At 31.6% G+C, this 22,424-nt stretch overlaps 1 protein-coding gene across 8 annotated transcripts in view; it reads right to left on the bottom strand.

Moving 5' to 3' along the window:
- Nucleotides 1-1,235: 1,235 nt before the first annotated feature.
- Pfas (phosphoribosylformylglycinamidine synthase) overlaps nucleotides 1,236-22,424 on the bottom strand; it is a 94,071-nt gene continuing 72,882 nt past the window's right edge. For all 8 annotated transcript variants that reach the window (XM_076503650.1, XM_076503651.1, XM_076503649.1 and 5 more), the window contains 8 exons: nucleotides 22,014-22,097; nucleotides 19,878-20,033; nucleotides 13,481-13,746; nucleotides 10,761-10,962; nucleotides 5,389-5,595; nucleotides 4,943-5,086; nucleotides 2,780-2,935; nucleotides 1,236-1,752 (listed from right to left, as the gene is read on the bottom strand). In XM_076503650.1, coding sequence (XP_076359765.1) covers nucleotides 1,448-1,752; nucleotides 2,780-2,935; nucleotides 4,943-5,086; nucleotides 5,389-5,595; nucleotides 10,761-10,962; nucleotides 13,481-13,746; nucleotides 19,878-20,033; nucleotides 22,014-22,097 — 1,520 coding nt within the window. In that variant the 3' untranslated portion in view covers nucleotides 1,236-1,447. The remainder of the gene's footprint in view (nucleotides 1,753-2,779; nucleotides 2,936-4,942; nucleotides 5,087-5,388; nucleotides 5,596-10,760; nucleotides 10,963-13,480; nucleotides 13,747-19,877; nucleotides 20,034-22,013; nucleotides 22,098-22,424) is intronic.

Raw genomic sequence — 22,424 nt, forward strand, 5'->3', positions numbered from 1 at the left:
TCATAGTTGTTGTTATATTAAATATCTATCCTCAGTCTGCCTAAGTTTTAATAGGAGCTTTAAGAGAATTGAATGTTTAAGTATTTATCTCAGTGTATATTTAAGGTAAACATTTGTGATGAATGTCATTTTTGAGGAGAATACAATTAGCACACCTAAAAACAATACAGATCCATTAGATACTTGTTCAAATGTGCATAAGATGAAAATTTTGTGAATCCATATGAAAACCAAACCTATCAAGATCATCACAAATTAACAACAGAACAAAAGTGTTACCGATTCATCTTAACACACAAGTTTAATTTATATATTAAAATAATATAATGCTTAATTTCATTTAACTTAGGTGGTGCCTTTCTGACAGTACAGTTCATTCACATTATCAAAACATAAGAACTGTACAGTTCATCTACATTATCAAAACATAAAAACTGTACAGTTCATCTACATTATCAAAACATAAGAACTGTACAGTTCATCTACATTATCAAAACATAAAAACTGTACAGTTCATCTACATTATCAAAACATAAGAACTGTACAGTTCATCTACATTATCAAAACATAAAAACTGTACAGTTCATCTACATTATCAAAACATAAGAACTGTACAGTTCATCTACATTATCAAAACATAAGAACTGTACAGTTCATCTACATTATCAAAACATAAGAACTGTACAGTTCATCTACATTATCAAAACATAAGAACTTGTCAGTCCATCCACATTATCAAAACATAAGAACTGTTTTTCATTCATTTTATTTTAAATGAGTACATAAGAAACTGCGTTCATATTTTAAGAATGTAGATGATTAAATCAGTATTTAATGCTAAAGTTTAGTGAACTCAATAATTACTTCTGCAGCTGAAACAGTGTAGCATATGGTAGTGCTGTGTAATTATTTTGTGTTGTTCATTACCTAGGCTATAAATATTATACCAAGCACTTTAAGCCATAAGATTACCACTTCTCCCAAGTAAATGACTTTCTGTTGCTGATAGATAAACACTAATTTGGTTACTCAAAATATAAACAAATAACTTCCAGTAAACAAGATATGAAAAACACTTCCCTGATGAAAACCTAAATAATCAGTTATTTTGAAAGTGTTCTAGAATTAGAATTATTAATCCACTTATAATGTGGTAATTTGGATATTTTTGGTAATTTTAAAAAAATATATAAAAAAGTAATTGATTGTGAAGTGAAAATACTACAGACACCATCTAACAATCAATCTTCAAGTATTTATTTTTATGAGGTAGCAGATGAATAATAGATAAAAATTACACAGAAACTACATACAATATCCATATTAATCCATATTGCATGTCAATACACAGTTTGTTCAAAAAGTGACAAAATTAAAAAATAATAAGGTGTGAAACTAACAGTATTATACATAAACACTTAACAAATTTGTAAACTACTCAAACGATTCAATTATCCACACACCAGTCAAAAGCATTCTGAAACATTCTTAACCATGGAGAAACTTTAATGTTCTTCCAATCTTCTGGCATCCAGGCCCATTGCCAAGGAAAGATACAACGCTCAGGATGGGGCATCATGACAAGATGACGACCATCCTGAGAACACAGTCCAGCTATCCCTCTTTCACTTCCATTGGGGTTTAGTGGATACTGTGTTGTTGGTTGTCCATGATCATCTACGTATCTCACAGCAACTAAATTATTAGCTTCTACATCAGCAGAGATGCCATCTTCTTTAAAGATGAATCGTCCTATAAGTAAACCTAACTTTTATCATAAAATAGTGGTATTTTGCATATGACTGAATATATAAAACATTGTAGAATTGAGTGTTCTTACACATGGTTTTGGTTAGTTTTATTCTGAATTTTGCACAAAGCTACACAGAGGGTTATCTGCACTAGCCGTCCCTAATTTAGCAGTGTGAGGCCAGAGGGAAGGCAGCTAGTCATCACCATCTACTGCTAACTCTTAAACTACTCTTTAACCAATGAATAGTGGGATTAACCACACATTATAACACCCTCATGGCTGAAAGGAGGAACATGTTTGGTGTGATGGGAATTCAAACCCGTGACCCTCAGATTACAAGTCAAGTGCCTTAACCACCTGACCATGTCAAGCCACATGGTTTTGAATAATTGATGTGTTGTTTTATTACACTCTAGCTATTTCAGCAAAATTCTGAACATCACTTTACACAAGAAAGATACACAATTATTCTGTTACACTATCCTAAATTGTGTTACATTTCTATAAGATACATCTCAGATGGTTTGTAATTTTGCCTTCTTTAGGAAAAAGCTCACTGAAACATTTTCCAATTTATTAGGTATTGTAGTGTCTTAACCCTGTTTGCTGTTTTTACAACAAACTTCCAAGGAAATTTCTACAGAAGTTGAGGGAAATTGAATAAAATAACAAAATAACCTCATCACATTGAAACTAAAAGAAACAATCACTGAAAATATTTTTTTATATATCTCTGGTTCATTTACCATAAAAAATGATTAATTTAAAATTAACGTTTGGATATCACTACTAAGGTTCAAAACAGATTTTGAATCATTTATATATCGAATATTTAATACTAATTAAACAAACAGAACTTTCAGTTACAAATAATTCCTTTTTTTTTCTTATCAATCTTGTAAACTACCAATAAAAGAAAATTTCTAAAAATAAACAATTTAACTTTAAACCACTGATGAAACTTGATTTGTGAAACTGATAAACTTAATTTATTTTTACGTCTTTCCAGTGAAACTATAAACATACCTTCACCATGAGCAACCCACACCCCCAACACAGAACCTTCCATTCCTTTAAGCATGATACTTGAGCTTTCCTCAATTCGAACAGTTACAAAACGGGACTCAAACCTCTCTGAGAGATTATGAGTCAGAAGAGTTCCTCCAACAGTTTTTCCATTTTCTGCACAAAGTCACATACTGATGAGTTTCTTAAAACAGATGTAGGCGTTTTTAAAGTAGTTATTAGTTTATTTCTGAAATACTACAAACATTAGACATGGGAAACTTGTTGAATTTAATATTGTCATTAAACGTTCTCAAACTAGATTATGTTTGATAAAACATTTTGGGAGCTTAGAAAAAATGTTTTTCTACAGTAAGTATCTTTAAATATGGTAGTACTTAAGAGTAGGGATCACGACAAAGCAAAACAATAACCATAAAACTTGGAAATTTATACCACCTTTAAAATGTCTGCACATTAACAATGACTATTTCACAGTATTGGCTGAGCAAAACTAAATCTTATTGTACTTATAAAGCTACATAAACCTCCATATATATGTTTATGGGGTGAAACAAAATTTCACTATTTCAATGAATGTTATTCTAAGTAAGTAAGTAAGTGACATTTCTAGACAAGCATACAAAAAGTGATGAATCTTATCATTCTAATTCTTTCATGGAACTCTTCTACCTGGTATACCAAAGATTCTTGTTCCATATATATGAAATGGACAATGTATTAATTTAGACATACGGTTAGATTTGAGGGAAGTTGGAGATCCTAATAAGTAATAAAATCAAATTGGGTATACGTGCATCTCACACTTGATATTGCTGGTATGCAGGACTAAAGCTAATAAAGTTCAAAAAACATGTTGATTTTGTTTTTTTTTTCATTTTATCAATGATTTGATTTAGGGATTGATACATACTTCCCTAAACTAGCTAACATAGAAAGTTTTAACACTACAAAAAGTATTGAAACAAAAAAGCCAAAGCTATAAAAAGCAAGTTATAGTTTTTAAGTGAAAAACCACATATCACCAGATGCGAGAAGGTTGGTAGGAATGTTTTTCATAGGGAGAAGGTACCTGTTTGAAATCTACTTTTATTTTGAAATGTACAGTTCAAACCATGTAGACTTTCCTCTAAATACTGAAAGCCAAAATATCCACACTGAAGCCAAATGAATGCCAAAGTTGTGAAATCGTAGCAGAGCCAAGGGAACACGTAAAGAAAAAGTACTGCCCTGACTTTTGATGTAAGCCACAACAAACAAAAAATGGTGGTGCATGTGTGTGTTTGTATATATATATATATGTATGTATGTATAGAAACAGCAGAAACTCAAAAAAAGCATAATGAATGGCTCAAAGTGCTTACACATAGATGTGAACTATTGCTCTGTGAAGAGACTGAGAAATAGAGTGATGCAATTCCAAACAGTATCCACCTAATGAGAATAGCATCTCTAAAAAGATAAGGATCTGCATTATGAGGAAGAAATGAAGATCCCTCTGCAATAAATTCTGAAATCAACAAAAAATGGATACATCTGAGAGAAGAAAGAAACAGTTTTATTGCCTAACAATGGGTCAAAGGCCAGAGGCAAAGAAGGAACAATGATTCACTGGAGTGTCACCTGTGAGCATGACTTCAAAGACATGACATCATAAAGTGAAGCAGTCACCTCCAAAGCAAAAAAGACGTCTTGAAGGGAACTCTCACGTAATTTCACATGTTTAACACAGAATGCATAAGACAGAAAGTATAGGTTATAAAGATTTCTTATTGTATGTGAAATATGTCACATACAATATAGGAGAGTGCACTGCTTTGAGTCACATGATTGTTGACAGTGTGAAAGGAACTAAAAAAGAAATGATTTCAGAATTTGGAGGTTGAACTGGTTGAACATGTAAAAAATTAGTTCTTAATAAAATTATTAAATCCCTAATTGAAATTTCTAACAACTTCTCTGTTATATCTAACAAAATTAGCTTCACTGCTTTATTTCCCTCAAGACTCTTACTTCTAACATAACATCAAAATTTATATACAAAAAATAGATTTAACTTCAAACTTGTGGCATATTTAACAATTTTAACTAAAATAAATTACTACAGTGCTTTCTCTTATACACTCATGGTAAAAAGCATTAGATAGAATCATAAAAACTTGCCATCCTTAGTTGGACTAATCCATCCCAGCCAAGCCATCAACTGGCAGCCATTACAGACTCCAAGGCTAAAAGTATCACACTGGTTGTAAAAAGCTGTAAATTGGCTGTTAAGCTCCTTATGAAATATAAGGCTTCCTGCCCATCCTGTTGAGAAAAAACCAAAAGCACTGCTATATAAACAAAAAATGTATTATTCAAAACAGAAAACGAAAACATTAATTAATATAATAATACAAAACACATAAGTATTACCAACAAAAAGTCACATACTACAATTTCACTGGCTCAATATAGATATCTTAAGCATTCTAGTTTTTGATTTTTTTAATGAAGAAATAATAACTTTATGTTATTTGTAGAAATTTGATTTTTATAGAAAACTAAACTCTCAAATCATGTGTAATTCTAATCAAACTTTGAGCTAATTTAAATTCAATAAAATCTACCTTTAGCTGAACCAAGAACATCTGCAAAGCTAAAACCACCTGGAAAAACCAACCCACGAAACTTGTTTAGAGAGATATCCCCTCTTAGTAGGTCTGTCATAGTTACGTCCCACACATCAAATCCAACCATATATAGGGCTGCTACCATCTCACGATCTCCATTAGTACCTTCTTCCCGAATAACTGCTACTTGAGGATTTGATGTTACTAAAATACAATAAGAAATTAATCTGTTATTGTGACACAAACTCCAAACAGCTGAAGTACTGTTAGTTCAGTAGGCTCATTAAGTTTACACACATTACCAATAAACTTCAAATCAGCTCTTAATATAATGAAGAAAATATATATAAAACTAAACTACTTTTGATAGTTTTATATACTTTTTAAACAGATCCTTGAAAAGTTTCATGCCGATTTTAGAGAAGAAAATACTCGCTTCTTGACAAATTAAGTGAGATGAACGCTACTTTCATGTCAGATTTTGTATTTGCTTTTCACAGACAATGAACAACTCAATACTGTTTTGTAGATTCCAAAAGAAAGCTCAAACTTATACAGATTTTGTATTGTCTTCAGGTTAATAATAAGTTCATACTTTCTTTATAACAAGTGTTGGGTAAACTGAACATGTTGCATGTATCAGAACAAACTTAACAACTGTTTTGCAAGTTTCACAGTAGTTTATGCCTGTGTAACAGTTTAAACTACAAATACTCAAAAGTATTATCCTGCATATCTTTAACACTGTCATTACAGATTGAAGATAAAAGTTTACTCTTTTTGATAGGTTCTGTAAAAGAATAATAGTTTCACTTAATATTCCATATACGCTCATTGCTATTGAGGTTTTGTGAAATCTTATACTTGCTTTATAACAGATTCCACATAAACTCTGAGATCTGTTTGGGATTCAGTATAAATTCTTTTACAGGAAAGTTCTCAATAAAGTTGAAATTGTTCATGTAATCTTTATAGGAATTTATAATTCTACTTTGAAGGGTAGTGATAGGGTTAAATTATTTCTACACGTGCACGAACTAGTTAACTGTTAACTTTATTCATTCAGATCTGGCTTTGATTTGGAAATCACAAATGTATTTTTTAAATGTAAACTTCCTAGATGAAATGTGCAGCGAAATTATATTCAAGAAATAAATGATCATGTTTGCTCAATTTGTTGTTCACCACTGAATGCTCCATTATGTACTTTTCTACCCATCCAGCAGTTGAACGTATACATCTAGAACTACACATACGAGATTTAAATTTGTATACTACATTGGATGATGTTCTTAACTATGAAATTTTATTGTTATACCTTAAAATATGTTGTATTCTATTTTAAGGTTTAAAAACTACTCTTAAGTACGTTTGTTGACAAGTTCTATAAAAGAGCATACACGAGTACATTTACATTTAACACATTTAACTGTATATGGTAATTTTATAGATGCTGTCTATTTTGGACCACTTGGTTTTATTCATTTAAAATATTTTTGTTTTACCTGCACAACTATATATCATATTATTAACCATATTACTTGGGAAATTATTTTTATTGAAGAACATTTTAATATCTACTAGATTCTTATGATAAGAATAACACACGGTATAAAACTGTTAAGAAAACGTTTTCTTACAACAAACCTGCTGTTAACATTAAATATCAACAAAATGTTCTTCACACCTTACTATAAATTTTATATTTTTATGTCTATTATTAAGATATAAAAACTGTTCAGTACGTTAATAATCATTGAAGACGACAAAAGTATCACCAAGAAGCCTTGAATAGTATAAAAACTTGAAAACTGATAGATGATTCTCCAACCATTATATATACATAACGGTAAAGGAACAAATTAGCAAGTGATGGTGCTAGCTTTGGTTTCATTGCAACTTCATCAGTTTGATCACAAATATAATGTGGTTAGATAAAAAATGAGATTCCTTGAAGTGAAATCTCCATATTCCCTGAAAACTATATAGTGAAAACCATATAACACCTTCATCTAAAACATTACTTGTGTAGTCTCTTCTAGAGGAACATTAGTTTAAAATAATGTCAGACAGAAACTTAAACATTCTTAACAAATTATAACTTTATATTTTGTCAAAATATATAATAATGTCTATTTTTCTAAACACTTAACACAGAAACCAACCAATACATGATTGTATGCTTCTATACTAGAAACTTAATCTAACCAAACAATATTCTTTATGCCCTTTATGAAAATTCCATAAAAAATGTCTGATGGTCTAATCTTTAAATATTTTTGTGTTAATAATTACTTTCTTTGGTTTAACACTGTTATGATGGGTCACAGGTCACAGGCCATGCCATCTTGTTTGTTGACTTGGATTCAAAATTTTACTATTTTATGAATTTATGTCAGTGTGTTTGGAGTCAAAATATTAACGATAATTCAAACTTTAATATAAAATACAAGTTAATTTCTTAATCCAAAAGTAAAAATTAAAATTACACATCTAAATACACATTTTAGTGAGCTACATGGTATGTTGAATACAACACTGTCTAAAATTAATATTTGTGATATCAAAATACTAAGTCTATAGTTTTGTGCAAATTAGAAACTCAAATTACATAAATTATTAAGCTATATGTACAACAAGAACCTCATTATTTCTATTTTTCTGAGATATGGTTTATTTACTGAATCACACACAGTGGCTCCATTCACCTCTTTCCATTTTTGGAAATGGTCCCTTATGTACATTTTCTTCAATATACAACATGTGAATAACCAATCAAGTTTGGAATGTCCCAAGAGTGGTTTTCTTAGCTATTTTAATCATTCAATCCAAGATTTCAATGAGGTATGTTGTGTCTTTGGTCTACTCAAAGTTTCATATGTTTTTAAAATCTAAATACATCTCAGTTATTAAGCTAAATAAATTATAGTGGAATTCTATGGAATCAGTGTAAGTTATTTAAGATTTCTTGGTTATTCAACCTAAAAAAAAAATTTTTTTTATATCTTCCATGTACAAAATTCAGCAGCAACTGAGTACAAAAGTCATAGTGAAAAGAGATAATTGTTTGCTTTACTTCTTGTTTTATGTTCTATATTTTAAGACAAATAAGTTTAAAATTTATTTCTAAATAGTAATGATCTACATATATAATGCATAATTGAAATGTGACTGTATATTACAAAATACTAGTCCACTAACGTACAGCCACGACAGGAAAAACTAAAGGTCAGTTTCATATTACTGGATACATAACGTGAGTGCACATGCACTGCATCATTGCAAGTTATGTTAACTTGGCACAAGAGGAAGATCAATATAATAAAAAGAATAAATATACAGTGTTATAAGACTTAAGCTACTTAGATTAAACATTTTTATTTTCACATTATAATATGCAGTTATTCTAGCACAAAAAACACATAATTTATATTTATTTTGTAATTTTATCATTATATTTATGAGGTTGGTAATGTGACAGACCCCACATAAGAATATTGAAAATAACATGAAATGTAGTCTTACTGAAAACAAACATTTGAGATGTATTTAGGGAGGTTTTAGATATTATGCAAATAATATCTGAGGTTTTGGGGAAAGAAGAATAGTTTGTTTTTTTTTCAATCATAACATGAAATAACTTTTCACCCAGACTAGTAATGAAACAGACTCAATATTTTCACAATGAAACCTTTAGAAAAGTATTTCACTAAAAACCTATTTTTTTTATACAAAACGCTCATAATATTTACTAAAAATCTACCAAAGTTTTTGAAGATACACATGCTGTATCAAAAGTTATAGTGCAAATACTTAACACGTGCAAATATGCAGATGAAATCATGTGTATTATACCAAGCCCATAGTGAAAGGGTTAATGCATACTTCTGCAAGTTCATAGGATCCTTTTTCAATTTAATAAACTAAAAACTATTATTGAAAATATGGTAATTTTTGAACTACAGTAAATTTTATACAGTTTGTTTGTTATAAAATTTGTGCAAAGCTGCATGAAGACTTGTCTGCATTAGTTACCCCTAATTTAGAAGTCAAAGACTAAAGGGATTGCACTAAAATAAATAACACTGAATGTTCCAAAACAGTGTCAATAATATTGACACATATAGGCAAACACATAATAAATGTAAAAAAATAATGTATGCAAGCTATTTTTTCAGAATTATGTATATACTACTTTTAAAAGTGATTTGTAAACATTAAGATAGAATACTCCAGTTATCCAAGTATAAAGACAAATCTTCATAATTAAAAACATCCAACTAATTATTTTAAATCTTCTATATGTAATTCAAGATGTGCAGTTTTAACAAAAGAAAGTTAGAGAAACACATAAGAACACATTGAATTTTGTAGTGAAAAAATTATTCATATATGTTTATATTCTCAGTGAATGTGATTTAGTTATATATCAGATTCTTCAAAAGTTCTCACTGAAGGTGACAAGAAGCGTACACACTAAAGAGACAACGCTGATTGACAATTAAGCATTCTAATATGCTGAACCTCTTTTTGTAATGTCTAGATAAGTTTGACACTATATTTATGAATTCCAGGTTACATTACACTCACTTTTTGATAAGATATAGACAAGGTTTGACAAAATATAATACTTGATATTTCTTATCACTGTGTATGATGATTTTATATAAGTTCATACTTGCTTTTTAATAGCCAATCACATGCATGGTATTACTTTCCACATTTTAGATGACACAATATAATATTTTCACAATGAGTTGATAGATTATATTTAAGAAAGGTAATAATAAGCTTACACTATTGTTGAAATTAAGGGTAAGTTTCATTTTCTCTCTCAGAATTTCTACTTATGCCTTTACTGTTGTATTTTCTAGATAAGCTAGGTTCTACCCAAGTTTAACAACTTTTATACTTTGTAAACTTTGGATAAACTTATAGTTGCTTTTGTTGTTTTTTGACGTTCTAAAAAAAAGCCTGGCATTGTTATTGTGTGTTTTAGTTTCTAAAACTATAATTTTGCATTTTAAATCAACAACACAATTTCCTTTTGTTTCAGTTCAGTAATTGTTTATTATGACAAGAAAGCTTTCCAAAATAACAAATATAAGATCTTTCAACATCTCATTGAAATTTTATAATTCATTTGACCAAATTTGGATTTCATTTCTGTGTTTCAAAATATTTAAATTCAGTTCTTACAAAATATGGGGTAAGAACACTCAGACATGAAAATTTTACACTTGTTAAGTAAGCCTTAAAAGTATAAGCAGTAAATTCAGCTTTAAATTCCATCAATTCGTTAGCTAAGATATTCATGGTCACTTAACCAAAGCAAATAAAACTTAAATATAATGATTAGTTTTACTAACTTTGGTATGGTTTTCTTTGAACAGGTTCAAAAGTTTTTTTATATGGTGGGCAGGTTCTTGTAGCTAACCCAGTCTTCTCTTGATTCACACAGTCTGGGTTTGTCTGCCTCAGCTCCAAATGAAAACTGGTTTCTTCCCAAATATCTCGAAGCAATGTCATCTCGTCTTGAAATATTTGAATTCCATTCACAGAAAATGACACCTGCAAGATTAAGAACCATCATGAATCTATTAAGTTTGCCTCTCGTTAATAAAATGTAATGAAAGAGGGGACAACATTACAAGTAACAATGACATCTTTTACTTCTCCCACAACAAAGTTGGTTGAATCAACCGACCTCATAACCACTTTTGTAGTTGTTATAGTTTCCATACTATAAAGTTTAGTACACTTTGTGTATCTTCACAAAGACTTTGGTAGACTTTTAGTAAACACTAGAACTATTTTGCACACAAAAATCAGATTTCAAATGAAGTATCTTTACTAGATAATTATTTGAAAAATATGTATAGCACTTCTTTTTACTCTACTAGTTTGAGTGCTAAGTTACGATTAAAAAATGTTTTGTTTTAAAAAATCTCAAATTTTATGTGTGTAATCACTAAAACCTTCTAAATATGTTTTGAATCTTTTTAGTAAAACTATCTTTTATCTGTTATTTTTCTACCCTGACTTTATATAAAATTGGTCAATTTGAAGTAAATTCGAAATGTATTTAAATTACCATTTTTTCTTCCTAGAATAATTTCAAATTGTAATATGAAACTACATTTGTAGTCTTAAATAGCTTCAAACAGTATATATCTAATTATACTTAAATTTTGTTTTACTGCCCTTTTAACCCTTTTTAATTATTACTTGTTCCATTAAAAGTTGTAAATGACTTGCTGAATACGTAAGCTCATGTTAGGCTATTGAATTACACTACATAAGAGCTGTTCAGGAATATACCTCGTGAAAATATTTTATGATATTATTATTTGTTTTTCCTAACCTAACCTTGAGAAACATAAAATGATTCTCATAAAGCCTTGAACTGAAAGCAAAATTGAAAATACTCTTTACAGATAACAATTTAATATAATACATTATTTAACAGATACCTAGGCTTTCTGCTGGTTATAAATAATATAGTATTGAATGTTAGAGAAAACTACTGGCAACTTCTCAAAAAGAGGATGTGACAGGTGGGCGTGGCAATATGGGTCTAACTTTCTCTTTCAAATAGAATTGAAGTCTATAAAAATTGTGCTTTGCCAAAGTGATGACAATATTATAGAAAGTACTTTACATTAAATATTGTACTCCTTAGAAAGATGGTAAATAAATTAGAAAAGAGGAGATGCCTAGAGAGAAAATGTCACACTCGGGGAAATTCTAGATTTTAATATTGCCTTATAAAAATAAGAACTTAAAATATATATACTATTGGTAATATTTTATAATATTTTCATTGATAAATCATTAAAAGACAGTATTTTGATTAGATTTTGAATGTAACTCACTTAAACCATGACATGCATAGAGAAAGATGTTCAAGGACAGAGAGTGAAAATAGTGAACAGCCATTAAACGATAAAGTCTTTCACAGACAGACAACTCTCTTAGGAATCTAAAAGTGATTATGCTATAAATTATAATTGGAATAATATGATACATAAAAAACTTCAAAAAAACTCCAAACTAATTGCAAACATCTGTGATTAAATGTACTTTATTGAATAAATTTCAGCCTGTAAATATGTATTTATTTATCCATTTTTTATTTTCTTCATAATTACATCTGAAAAAAATGAATCAGTCATTATCCATTTGGTTTTCCAATAAGTATTAAATTTTCTCACCGAATTTTACAACACAAAGTGGATAATACACAGATGACTAGAATCCATCTTATAAATTGGTTGTTTTGGGTTACGGCCAGTTCTTTGTTAAATTTTGCATAAATTGATAACTCTTGCTAATAAAAATTTACTTTGTTACATATTTTTGCATATCTCTCCTCAGTCTGAAATTATCAGATTGTCTTTGATGCAAGTTTGTAAATGTTTAGGAGTGATTTTTATTCTCTGCTCTTGTACATTCTTATTCATCTTTTTTAACAAGTGTGGGACACAAAACTATTAGATTACTTGTATTCGTGTAATCAATATAAATTATATCAAATACGTAACATGGTGAATAAAATTTAATATCTATCATCAGTTGAAATGTTTCTTCTGTAATCAGTTTGTATTGTTTTTTTGAATTTCTCGAGGGCTATCTGCACTAACCGTCCTTAATTTAGGAGTGTAAGACTAAAGGAAAGGAGCTAGTCATCACCACCAACCACCAACTCTTGAGCTACTCTTTTACCAACAAACAGTGGGATTGACCGTCACATTTTAACACCCCCACAGCTAAAAGGGTGAGCAGGTTTGGTGTGACAGGGATTTGAACTGAGATGCAGGCAATAAATATGTATTAAAATTATATAATGTCTATTAAAGCTAAGTCCATGAAAGTTTGTAAGTGATTTTTATGATTTCTACAGTCAATATATCATTTTAAAATTGAAAAAAACGAAAAAAGGAGTTAGTATATGTTTGAACACATGTGGTGAAAGTTTCATTTTTAGGTACAGAAGCTCACTAGCATTTTCAGCCTTGTGCAAGAAGTTAATTTTAACAAAACATGTGCACAAGCAGTCTCTGCTTTCTCAGTAAACTTGAAGACTCACCTCAGATTCTGGTCCAAAACCTTGTGACTGACCAATTACTTGACAAGGAATGCCCTTTGACTGGTAAGCTTCAAGAACATAACTTAGATCTGAGTATCGAGTTTCTATTATCCAACCAACTTCTTCTCCAAACAAGAGAGAAACTGGTGACACAGAAATATTCTTGATATCTACCTTAATACCACAGTTGCCAGCAAAGGCCATCTCTAACAAGCATGTGATAAGTCCCCCATCACTAACATCATGGCCTGCTGTAAGCACAGCATCTGAAAATAGAGTTGCAAAACTGTATAAATTTTTAAACTACTACAAAAAACTTCTTTACATGCACACATACCTTTTAATATAGATGATAATTGAATAATAAACCTACTTGGACATAGAAATTTTCTAGACTTGTATGCTGAAATTTCTAGGATAAACTTACAAACACCATAAATTGCTCATTAATTAAAAATGTCTATATGAAAAACAGTCAGAAAGAGAAGCCTAAAAATATAAAATGCACAAGAAGGCAATATTTCACAAGAAAAAATAAAAGTTATAATTTTCCTATATTTAAAACATAATTCTGATAGGTGCTTCCATTCTCAGCTATTCTCATTCACTGCTGTTCCCTATATGCAAACTTCTTTACACATGCAGCAAGCCTTACACTACCCCTCCCACTATTGGAAACAAGTGATTCCAATGTGCCTCTGATGTAAATCATCATGTACCATCTCTATACCAACAGGAGCATTATATACTCCCATGACATATGTAACTCCCTCTATGCACATCTACCAAACTATCATTTTGAAGTTTTGCAGAAGATGGGGAGGAAGAATGGGAAATGTGAGCAGGGAGGGAAAGTATCAAAAATACATAGGAAATTATAACTTCTGATATGGTACTTTCCTCCTCTCATAAGATTAGCTAGAATTCCATACAGACTAGGAGGAGAAAGGAACAAACACTCCCCCTCCCAAAAAAAAAAAAAATGTCCAAAAGATAACTCTATAATGAGAGTCAGACTGAAAGATCTGAAGAGGGGAACCACACCACTCATGACCAGGTATACTCTTTGCCCATCCATAAACAGTGGATAAAATGGGCAGAAAAGGATAGGTTCACATCCAAGTGGAATACAATTGAAGAAGGATAAGTATCTGAACCTTTAGATAGGTATACACATGTCAATCCCCTGAAGCAGAAAAGTGGATAAACAGAGGATGAGCCCTACAGTATAGAATGACTAGAGTCCAGTGGACCATACTTAGTAAGTCTACTAAGTCCAAAACCCATGGGGCTGGGAACCAACATCCATGCATGGGTAGAATGAGGATCATATCATCTTTCCCTCAAACCCCTTGGAACAAAGGATATCTAGAACCACTCCTCCAATCTCAGGTATGACATACATATTATTTGAGGAATATCTCGATCTGGGAACCTGACTTTTGGTGTCAAAAGGATAGTTATGTAAACAAAATCTACTCCTCCAACAGGGAAACTGATTGGAATCATTCAATAAGCAATAATGTCTTCTCGCAAAGGCACACGAGGGATGGCAAAAGGAAAGAACTGGAACAAATTTCCTTACTCCCACTGTGACCCACAACACACAAGGAGCACAACTGAGACAGGAAGGTTGATAACCTTGAACCTGAGTAAGGGCTTATGTTGATTTGTTCACTATAAATCCAAAGCCCAGCTGCAAGGCAACAAAATCCACACATCGTCTACACCAGCATAACACCACCACACTACTCTGCATTGAACAGTATTGTTTTTTGTTTTTTTGGCAAACACATTCAGCAGGGTGCTTCCACAGTCAACCACCCTAGCAGCTTAAAACTGATAAAGATTCCTACAGTTCACCTGAGACAATACTATGGGTGATCATAAAACCCTACTCTGAAAAACAAACCATCCTGATTTATTCAATCAAGGTATGTCAGAGATGAGAAATTATCCCTTCTGTTTTACCTGTGAAAGTCCATGGGTGGTACAGTTCAAAATGGGCAAGTTTATGTAGCAACACTGCAAAGTTATTCACCTTTAACAATCTTGTGAAACACCCCATCTCAATAGCAAGCATTGCAAAGCCATGAAATGCAAAGCAAGAGTCATCTTGACTGTATAGTGAAGAATTTGAATTCTAGAATACTTAGCCAGACACTACTCATCAGACAGCTGGATGCATGTAATGAAATGAGGAAGGAAGATCCCCAAAATAATAAAAAAAGCATTAATACAGACTTACCCAGTCTTACACTCACACTGAAGCTTGAAGAATAGTCACAGATGGAAGATGAAAACCCAAGGAGGCTAAAACCACACTTTCATGTTAATAATGGGAGATGAATGTGTTAGGTGTGATCCATATACCCAATTGCAGGAATTCCTCCAATTTTTAGTGAAGATGAAAAGTAAGAGAATAGGTGAAGTGTCAAATTTGATGAGATGTTACTCTGAACAAATTTTGTGGGAAGTGGAAAATGAGGAATAAGCCAACTGAATCAAACTACAAACCCAACTTGTGAGAGTAAAAGGGGAAAGATCTCTTGATGAAAAAAACTGCTATGAAATAAAGAGTCAGGAACAGGAATTGAAGAAGGAAGACTTCTGGCAATATGGCATTGAAGAGCGTGCACCAGACATAGAAGTCTTTGTAGAGCCAATAGAGTAGTTCCAACATATGAAAACAGAGGGATATTAACCATGTGCTAGCTTTGAACTGTTGAATAGAATCTTCACCAGACAATGTCTAGTTAGAAGGAGAAAGTGATCTGAAGACAAATGGATGGTTAGAAGCTCAAGGATGTTGATATGCAAGAACTGTTCACAAACAGACCAATGACCTGGTACTAATTGGTGATTAACCCATGAACTCCAGCCCTGAAGGGCTGTGTCCATAAATAGATATAAATTTGGTCAAGAAGTAGAAAGTGCCAATGTACAAGTCGTGTCCAACCACCAAAGCAGATCATCCATTAGGAAAGGAGAAAGCGTAATAGGAGCAGCTAAGGGATCTTGAGCAAGATTTCATTGATCATGTAGATTTCACTATAGGGAATACATATTTGTATGACCAAGGGGGACCAGTCGTGTCACAAAAGACCACATGCCTAAAAGTAACTGAACCTAATGTGCAGAAAGTGAGGGAGAGGACAGGGCATGGTTAACTAAGAATTCCATGGTAGAAAGTTGAAGGTTAGGCCTGACTGAGGCAAGTGTTGAAAAAGATGCCCAAATTAACAACATATTGGGCAGGATAGAGATTGTACCTCTCTAATATGATTAACAAGCCCATCCAAGCAACCATTTGGAGGAGCTGAAAAGTATGACTATCCAACCCCAGTTCAGAATGGTCCAGAAGAAGACAGTTGTCTATATAATAATGAAAATGCAGCCCCAGGGCATGAAAATGAAGAACAAAAGCCCTGACAATATGACACAAAACAAAGTTAAAAAGCAGGCTTGAAACTGCTACACCACCTTATAATGGTTGTGATGAGAATATGCAACTAAGCATTGATGACATCCACCTTAGTCATCCATAAACCTGCAGAAAATGTCCACTGGGTGGTGAGAGAGAACTCCATGGTAAAACAGGGAAGGTGAACAAAGTAATTGTGGTGGGACAAATCAATGACAGGCCTCCATTACCCACTTTTCACGGGAACAATAAATAGTAGGGATAAAAACCCAGTGGTCAATAGGGAACAGGTTTGATGCCTTTTGAATGAGAAGTTCTTGAACTGCCTCTGACAGACACTGATAAACAACAGGATTCCAAGAAGGAGGGAAGGAAATGGGTACAGAAGCCAAGGAAGCTGGGGCAAGAAACGGAATCTTGAATCCTTCCAAGAAAACATCAGAAACGGGGTGCCAGTGATGGAGAAAGGCCACAAGTCAAGCCCCTACTGAACAAGAGCCCACCGGGTAGTCAACTGTATTGTTGGCAACATGACGTATGTCATCGACAAAAATGATGACCTGTAGCACTTCGAGAAGGTGAGGCAAGTAAGGATTGGAAGGTAAGGACACAGTACCATAACAGGAGCCACACCAGATGGGAAAGATAAACTGTTGTTAGACCAATATCACCTGAGATTCCAACAACTTTGAGATTGTTTCAAAAATGATTTGCCATAAAAATAAGGCCATTCGTAAATCCTGGAGATGAGGTGTAGATAATATGGACCCTCAGTAAGACAGCATCCAAATCCAGAAGGTCCCAACAACAGAAAAAACATATATTGAATGCCAGAGCCAAATACAACAAATCAACCAACATGGAAGCAAGGAGGGAGAAAATGTCCCTGGAAAATCTCTCAGGATTCCTGTAAAGAACCTCAGATAGGAGATGAATAGTAGAAAAATACAAAAAAATTGTGAGGGTAAGATGCAAGTGATAAAACTGGGCATGGGTTAAACTGATAGGAGATTCAGGGCCAACCACCAAATAGGTAAAACAGTTGTTGGTTGAGATAAGGATAGTTTTTGCAATGATACATGAGGACAGACTAATTTGCAAACCATAAAGAATGAGGCATGCTAACACCACTGATTAACTGGGGCAAATTGTTTATCATGGGCCTGAATGTCAGGGGAAGGGAGGAAAAGCCTATGAGAGTTGGGAAGAATGTTCATTTAGTAAGGAAGGATGTGGGTCATAAGAAATAGGAGCAAGGAATAAAACATCCACTTTTGGAGTATACTATGCTCCTGCAGGTGAGAAACATGATGGAATCAAGTGATGCATGCATAAAGATAAAGGAAGCATATAGGGGGCAGAAATAAACAATATTTAATCTTGTAAAAGTAGGGAAGTACCATATCAAACTCGGGTATTGTAATATATTCTTGTATACACCTGTACTTTACCAGACTTGCATCATATCTGTAAAGTGGTGTATAATAGATGGAAAATATCAAGCTGACAATATATTTCACTCTTTTGGTAGCTTTCCTTAGCTTTAAGTATATTTTGCATAGTGACAAATTTAAATTCATATTCCTTATGCCTAAACTTATGCTCTCACAATGTAAGAGGTGTTTTGACTGAAAATTATCACATTATAAAATTTTGTTGATTAGTGAATACATATGTATATGTAAAAATGGCTGGTATGGATTGAGAAAATTTTTATGAAGAGGAGCGAACAACATTTCGGCCTTCTTCAGTCATTGTCATCGAAGAAGGTCGAAACATTGTTCACTCCTCTATATAGGGCTTTCTCTACCCATGCCAGCCTTTTTACATATATATTTTTCTCTACAAGTGGGTTTTCTCGTCATTACAGATTAGTAAATACATATTTTCAGCAATGTACAATATAGTAGTAGTTAAAGGTAAAACAACCAAATTAACGTTTGTTTTTTTTTCACTCAAAATGCCTTGCATGAAAATTGATAATTAAATTTTAATCTAAAATTATTGATTTATTTTTTTAACCCTATCTCAGAACTAGTTTATTGTCTGACACTATATATAAAATTAGAGAAAAATAATCTTTTATCCTCAACTCTTTAAACCTGGAATTATTTTCATGATTTCCTAGTAATTATCACCATACCTTACAGAATTCTAATTTTCTTAATTTTGTTTTCCCTTCAGCATCATGGATGCCCATGTAAATCATTTTTGAGTAAACATTTGATGTAACTGTTGAATATGAAAAATTGGGATTTTTGGATAGATGCTGTCAGTGTCCACTCAAGTTTAAGGAGTTAAAAAATTCATCTATTGAACTTGGTTGTGCTCAAAAGTTATTCAGAGCCAAATGAATAATGTGCATACATTACAAAGAGAAATATATGTGTATATATAATGTTTTGCAAATACAAGTCTATGTAAACTCAGGCATCGTCAAACACAATGATTACTTCTGTTCACTGAGCCCACAATTAAACCAGTAATTTAATGAGTCAAAATCTGTCAATTTGCTTAATGTAAGTACTAAACTATGACAGTGTGATAATTCTCCTTTGGTGCTTGGTAACATCAATAAGAAGGCCCAACATCATCAATGTTCTTTGGTTAAGAATGAAAAACATTGCTAGAAGCAAGGGTATCAAATGATGACTTAGAGCAGAATGGTCATAGAAGCTTTTAGTAGTTTGCCTGTTACTCATAATTAAGACAACTTGTTATTAATTGTATTTATTATTTCAGAGTTTAAGCAGCTTTTCTGGTAAAAGTTATATAATATCAGGTTTTATATGGGCACACTTTCAATATTAAGGTGAAAAATCTTAAAGTATTTCCATACAACATCCTAATATTGGCATGTTCTCCATTATTAATTATTCTTAAGATCATAACATGCTTATAAAGTATTGACCATATCTAAAAATAAATGTATTACAAGTCTAAAACATGGTTATAAATATGCAACTAAATTACCTTTGATGAGGTCTTGCGTGACAGAAAAACCATCTTTTAGCAGCTGTGGACTTTCCAAATCTGCAACTTCTTCTCCTAGTTGATTGAAACACTGTGCCAAAGCTGTTCCTCCCAGTCGACCATTTCTTCTGGACAAATTGATGTATACAAGATGTCCTAGTACATAAAGCATTTACTGAGCTTAAAATACCTTGAAACCACTTCATTATAAACCAAGATTTTGAAGTTTCCTGGGGATAAATTTGTGTGCATTGTAAATATTAAAATAATTTGATTTTATGAAAAAAATATGTTATTTCTACAGTAACAATTATTTCACAAACTATTGCTCATTGTAAAACTAAATAAGAAAATGCATAAATGAATGGATTATTTTAAGCATGAATATACACTTATGAGATGTGGTGGGCCACTTGGTAAGTCAACATCCCAGGATGTGGTATTATTCAGTTCAGCAACATTCCTGAATGTGATTGTGGTTAGCCAATATTCCAGAATGTATCATTACACAGACAAAATTAATTAGAACATAGTAGAGATAATTTTATAAAACATGCATGACAATAACATTTTTGTTGTTGTCAGCATCTGAATTTATTTTGTAACAGCTTCATAATCTCTGTTAATGACTATTGATATTCATCTAAGTGTGCTCATTTTAAACTGTTAGAACAGAGGACAAAACACTACATAACATGATTGTCACTTTTCTTCACACTACTAGATGTTTCATGAATGAACTTCTTAATGAGATTTATAAATCCAATCTGATAGACAACACAAGGCCTTACTTCATTTATTTTTAGTTAGCTGATTTCGATTATGATACTTAGGAATGATTAAGGCTCAATTATAACACCTTCCTAAGCATATAATTAAAACAAACAAAACAAAACAAAAACCAAAAACGAATCTACACAACCATCCAATAACCTACAAAATAAGTTTATATAACTTAAGATCATGCGTGGTTATAGAAGCAAGATCTATAGACTAAAAAGTCATGATTACCAAGTTCCAAAGACAAGACCATAAAATGACATACACTATTTGCAAGACTCCAAAGCAAGATTATCAGATTTTAAATCAAACAATAAAAATGTATGTACAGCCTACTGAAGCTAAAATCCTCTAAACAACACAGTTAAAAGTCTGAGAAGCTTTGTAAGAATTTCAACATCTTATGAGTAACCCATGTAAGAGGTATATTATTGATGTTATTTTTTAAATTAAGAAATTTAGTAATATTGATACATATTAATAATTTCTTATCTATTCGACACACAAACATATACAAAGTTTCACTTTTAGGAAGTCGACATTTTAAAATAAAGTACATATGTATTAAAAAGTGTAAAAAACATGTACATTGACTTCCAAGTCAAACATCAATAACAACATATAGAACAATGGCAATATGACACGTGCCAAAATATTCTAAAATAGGCTTAACAAAGACAAGCTTCTTCTAGTTTATCAGTAGCCTTGAGAGTTCACAGAAAAAATAAAAATATCAAACTCACTTAATTTACTCCAAATCTGTTCAATGTATACAAAAATTATAAAATCCACATAATTAAAAACACTGTAGAAACAAACATTAAACTAAATTTTACTTTGTTTTATTTCTTAATAGACTGTATATTCATTAGATACATGTTCTCTCCAGCCAGAACATATGCAATGACAACCAAATAATAGATAGTTGACAGTCTCAAAAGCAAAAGTAACAGTACATTTTGGTGAAAGTTAGACTAATTAACCAATATTTGTAAACCATAAAGTTCTACCTACTGATTTTCTGAGTACTGTTTTTAGTTTGATGTGGCTCTATCATTTATTGAAACTGGTATCATTTCAACCACACTTTAAAAACACATGTTCATTTGAGACAAAGTTTGGAAGGCTGGACAATAAAAACACTGTGTTCGAGGAACGTAAAATAAAAACTGCAATTGGAGAAATTATTTTCAATATCTTAACAAGATTTTACCCAGTTTGAAAGAAGTTAGGTGATTCTTTTATGCATTAACTGGAAAAGTTTAATTCTGTAAGAATGAAAATAATTCCACTTATAATTATATATTTATAGAAGATTTTTTTGACTAATTTTCAACTGTTGTTTAAAACCCTTACCACATCCATCTGGACATTTAAGATCTGGTGTCACAATGGCAGTAATATCAGGACATGGAGCATATGCAGAGATTACAATAGATCCTGTTAACAAAAGAAAATAAACCTTTATACTCTGCTACCATGTCTTTTTTGTTTTGAAACTTAAATTTTATCTAAAGAAAGTGGTCTGATAGCAAAATATGAAATATTATATCAATTCATTTTATATAGATGTTTAATTCTTGAATACTTTAAGTTCAAAAACAGTGTTTTAAAGTTTTCTATTTAACTGCAACAATGCCCTTTGAACTAAATCAATGATATTCAAAGCATTTTTAAAAATTAATATTAGCATTGCTTCTGAAGCTGAAAAAGCAATAATTTCCTTCATAAGCTATCAATGTTAGCTACACCTCCAAAAATACTTCT

This window comes from Tachypleus tridentatus, chromosome 6 (assembly GCF_004210375.1).
Source record: "Tachypleus tridentatus isolate NWPU-2018 chromosome 6, ASM421037v1, whole genome shotgun sequence".
Classification (NCBI taxonomy): Eukaryota; Metazoa; Arthropoda; class Merostomata; order Xiphosura; family Limulidae; genus Tachypleus; species Tachypleus tridentatus.